At 41.2% G+C, this 5,000-nt stretch overlaps 2 protein-coding genes across 3 annotated transcripts in view; one reads left to right on the forward strand and one right to left on the reverse strand.

Moving 5' to 3' along the window:
- dock1 (dedicator of cytokinesis 1) overlaps positions 1–5,000 on the reverse strand; it is a 927,369-nt gene that overhangs the window by 643,374 nt on the left and 278,995 nt on the right. The gene's annotated exons all lie outside the window — the stretch shown is intronic.
- Positions 3,751–5,000, forward strand: part of LOC130238984 (disintegrin and metalloproteinase domain-containing protein 12) — a 541,789-nt gene continuing 540,539 nt past the window's right edge. Inside the window, exon 1 of the mRNA XM_056470105.1 lies at positions 3,751–4,001. Within this exon, the coding sequence (XP_056326080.1) occupies positions 3,899–4,001 (103 nt within the window). The 5' untranslated portion in view covers positions 3,751–3,898. The remainder of the gene's footprint in view (positions 4,002–5,000) is intronic.

Consider the following 5,000-nt stretch of genomic DNA (forward strand, 5'->3'; position numbering starts at 1 on the left):
TCATTTCTGAACATTCTACGTGTTTTTAATGAAAAAGTGGCCTGTTTCAGCACAGCCTGTGAGCAATTCAAGAAAAAAAAACCTCCTGGTGGACAATGACATATGCTGAGTTCTCCTATTCTGGCTTCTTTATTCCCTCTGAGTCACTCGTGCCTAAATATTTCATTAAACTGTTCTCGGAGAAAAGCTGATCGCTGTCTAAATGTGGGCTCGTCGTTGAAACCTGTTTCTTTTCTCCAGCTACAGGACAGGTTTTAGACACGAGGATCTGCTTCAAATGGATTTCTGCAGTCTCTTGAAGATCCATTCCCGTCTGAGCTTTTGAAATCAGGGAAAATGCAAGAACAGGATGATGAAATCACACAGTATTTTGTTCTTTCAGAATTAGTCCGCACAGCAAACGCTGATGCTGTTGTTGCTATTGTTCTCAAATCTCTCCTGCATGTGCAGATTTGTGAGTTGTGTGCTCGTTGAGTGTTTCTGCTGTTGAATAATGCAGTTTCATCATGCATGCGGTTATTTATTTCAGGCATGCTTTGTTGCTGCTGCGCTTCAGGAAATTAAGGCTCTCAGTATCGGATCAGCATGAAAAATACTCAACTCCAACCGTGCCATAAACATTTGCATTATTCAATTATTTCTATAATGTCACTGTTAGAGTTCAGAAGCACAACTTTAATGACTCTGAGAGGAAAATATGACCAAAAACAACTCAATCATTTGAATCATTCACCTCAAGGGATTTTGTGTTGGGAAGCACGGTGGCACAGTGTGTAGCGCTCTCGCCTCACAGCAAGATCACAGGTTCGAGCCTTGGCTTGGTCAGTTGGCATTTCTGTGTGGAGTTTGCATGTTCTCCCCGTGTTGGTGTGGGTTTCCTCCGGGTGCTCCGGTTTCCCCCACAAGTCCAAAGACATGTGGTATAGGGGAATTGGTTAAGCTAAAATTGTTCGTAGTGTATGTGTGTGAGTGGAAGTGTATGGGTGTTTTCCAGTGATGGGTTGCAGCTGGAAGGGCATCCGCTGCGTAAAACATATGCTGGATAAGTTGACGGTTCATTCCGCTGTGGCGACCCCTGATTAATAAAGGGACTAATCCGAAAAGAAAATGAATGAATGAGGATTTTGTGTTATATAAAATTTGGTATATTATAAAATATTATATTTTAGGCTCTCATCATTTTTTTAAAATCATTTTTTTTAAATTATCCTAAGTGGTGCTCACTGCAGAGCCACTTGGGCAGAGCTGAGCTCCAGCAAGGGAGAGCTTGAGCTCCAGCTCCTCCTTCCTTGCACTTCTTCTACGAGTGATGTCACTGCGGGTTGGGGTTAGGGGTGGGGTGGGTGTACGCATTAAAACAGCTTATAGGAGGAGGAGCGAGAGCTCAAGTGGCTCTGCAGCGAGCAGTGTCTCAATTATCCCCCCTTAAAGGGGTAGTTCACCCAAAAAGGAAAATTCTGTCATTATTTATTCACTCTTTAGTCTCTTCACCTTTCTGCATTTCTTTCTTCTGCATTGTAAAAAAAAGTTGACTCAACTTAAAAATTCAAGAGTTCACACTTGATGATGATTGATTATAAAGCTTGTTTGTCATGCTGTACTGAGAGAGAGCCCTGGGCTTGAGGATCTTATGAGCCCTTCCGTTAGCAGAGTGATAGAGGGGAGTTTGAGTTCAGGTAGATCTGGAGAACTCCCCTGCTGTAGTAGCTAATGAACAGATATGGATCGCTCTTAAGACATAACTGCTTACTAGGAGCATGTCTATGGAGCTGATTTGGATTAGTCAATTAACTTAAGTTGCATGTTTTTGGACTGTGGTGAAACCGGGGAACCTAGGTGAAACCCACGTGAGCATGGGGAGAATGTTGAAACTCCACAGAGAAACATCAGCTGGCTTGGTAAGGACTTGAACCAGTGAGGTTCTTGCTGTGAGGTGCTAACTACTGGGCCACCGTGCCACCCTTCTAGGAAAGGAGGAAGAGTAGGGGTGGATGGGAGGATTCTTCAAAAGGAATATGGCTGAGATATGGAACTGAGGGTATTTATAATGGCTGAGGAATCGTCTGATTGGTGAATCATAAATTGAATAATGCAGGACCAGCCGCAAGCGATCATAGCATGTGCTCCTCTTGAAATTAGTTTATAAATAAACTTCACTTAAGGCAACAAACTTCAGAACATTTTTGAGTTCACTCAACTGAAATCGAGTCAAGTGCAGTAATTGGGTTGAAAGTTGAGTCAACTCAAAAATGTCCAGAAGTTTGTTGCCTTAAAATTTTAGGTGGAGTTTTAACAGTGTGGTATACACAAAGAAGATATTTTGAAAAATGTTCCATAGTAGAAAAGCAAGTATTATACAAGTCAATGGGTACAAGTTTTCAGCTTTCTTTAAAATATCATCTTTAATGTTCAACAGAGAGCGACGCGGCAGCGCAGTGGGTAGCGCTGTCGCCTCACAGCAAGAAGGTCGCTGGTTCGAGCCATAGCTGCAATGGCCATATCTGCGTGGAGTTTGCATGTTCTCCCCGTGTTCGTGTGGTTTTTCCCCACAGTCCAAACACATGCGATATAGGTGAACTAAATAAACTTAATTGTCCATAGTCTATATGTGTTAATGAGAGTGTATGGGTGTTTCCCAGTGATGGGTTGCAGCTGGAAGGGCATATGCTGGATAAGTTGGCAGTTCAATCCGTATAAAGGTTAAAACCACTTGAGTGTGAGTAAATAGTGAGTAAATTTTTATTTTTTGGGTGAACTATCCCTTTAACTGTCATCATCCCGCCACCGTGACGCTAAAGTTTAGCTTTCCTTTTTTGCAATTAAATCCCAATCTAAGCATGACAAATTATAAATGGTTGGAAAGGTCTATTTCATTTAATTTCAGTTCAGTTTCCTTTGGCTTAGTCACTTTATGTATGAGGGGTCGCCACAGCGGAATGAACTGCCAACTTATCTAGCATATGTTTTACACAGTGGTACAGTTACCAAGTGGCTCTGCAGTTTTACACGGCACCTTCTTGCTGTGAGGCAACTGCTCACCACAGAACCACCGCACCACGATCGCCGTCAAACGCACCCCCCCTCCCCCCACCCAGTTTTCGGTTTTACAAGCACTTCCTCCTCCCAGAAATACCCCCCACAATCAATAATCCTTGCGGGGGTCCAACGCATTTTGCGCTACGCCACTGCATATACACACATACAAATGAAATGAAATGTGCATTTACTTTTCACAATCAACTGAAAAGCAAACTGGAAGCGTCTTAAAGGGGGCGGGGCATGTCAGATACTAGAGAGCAATTGATTGGTCACGATGAGAAACTAAAGTATTTAGGTGACGTCAAAAAAAACTTTGATCGTGATAAACTACATGGGTTTGGATGTTTACATCGGGTTTTATGTGTTCTGACGCAAATCACTGTTTTTGAGCGCACTAGCTTATAGATATCCTTAAAACTAACATACTGATTCTAACATCTAAAAACTTTATTTTTATTTATTTTAATTAACCTTTACGGGTCTGTTGTGTTTTGTCAGAGACAGTAGAAAGCTTTAAAGAACGAGTTTTTTAACAAAACATGCAAATAAACCTCTAATCAGCAAAAACGTTACGTTCTTTACTAGTCAGATCGTGTTTTTTAGCACTCATTCAAAATCTGAAGCGTCAAAATCTCAGCGCGCTCTCTCTCTCTCTCGCGCGCACACACACACACGCGCACGAGGTTGCTTGAGTGCACGCGGTGGTGCGCTCCTTGGAGAGCTGATGTGCGGCGCGCGCGTCCAAACGCTGCTGCTCTGAGAGTCTCTCAGGTTTCAGGAAGTGTCGGATTTGCTCTATATTATGGTCGTGCAGCCGTGATCCGCGGTGATCATCCTTCTGGATCTCCGCTCGGGCACCATGTCCACCCGGCACAGCCCGAAGTGTGCGCTTCTTCTCGCGGTCTGCGCGCGCGTCGTGTCCGTGCTGACGCTCTGCTGCCTCGGGAGATTGTTTACAGCCGGTAAGACACATTTCGCTGTTATTATTACTTTGTATACGCTTACAACTTTCACATGACTGTGTGTGGACACCGCTTAAAGGGGTAGTTCACAAAGAAAATGAATAGTCCTGTCATCATTTACTCAGCTTTTACTTCTTCCAAAACCTGCTTGACTGTTCTTCAGGTAAAGTTGGCTTAATATTAACACATTCGTTTAGTGACAACTTGTGACACAGTCTCTATATTGTTTACCACACTACTTTGAATATTCGGTCTGAAGTAGCATGAGCAGGACTTCAAAACAACATTAGCACTATTTTATTGACTGTGAACAATGTTTTACTTTGGCTACTAATATTTGATTCCCCTATTTAGAATATACAAAGAATACTTTTCTGAAAATATAATATTAAGGAGAAAGTCTGAATGTGCAATGAAGTTGACTCAACTTTCTTTTTTCTGATGAACACTAAAGAGGATAATTTGATGTTTGCTGAAAGCATATAACCATTGATTTTAATTTGTTTTTCCTACTATGGAGGTCAATGGTTACAGGTTTTCAGTTTTCTTAAAAATATCTTCTTTAGTGTTAAACAGAAGAAAGAATCTCAACAGCTTAAGGAGTAAAAGGATTTTTGGGTGAACTATCCATTTAAAACAGCTCATGCTGCCATTGAGGTGAAGTTGGTTTTACATTCGCACATTCAGACTTTCTCCTTAATAACATAATTTCAGAAAAGCATTCACTGCATATTCTAAATAGTGAAATCATATGATCAGCCAATGACTATCAAAGAACGACACTGTTCACAGTCAATTAAATTGGGCTGATGTTGTTTTGAAGTCATATTTACAATTTCAGACTGAAATATTCAAAGTATTATTAATATAGAGACTGTCACAAGTTGTCACTATTAAAAAAATGAATGAATCTGTGAATATAAAGCCAACTTTACCTCAATAAACATTGAAGAGGATAATTTAAAGTTTGCCGAAATCATATAACCATTGACTTCTGTT

Source organism: Danio aesculapii, chromosome 12 (genome assembly GCF_903798145.1).
Source record: "Danio aesculapii chromosome 12, fDanAes4.1, whole genome shotgun sequence".
Classification (NCBI taxonomy): Eukaryota; Metazoa; Chordata; class Actinopteri; order Cypriniformes; family Danionidae; genus Danio; species Danio aesculapii.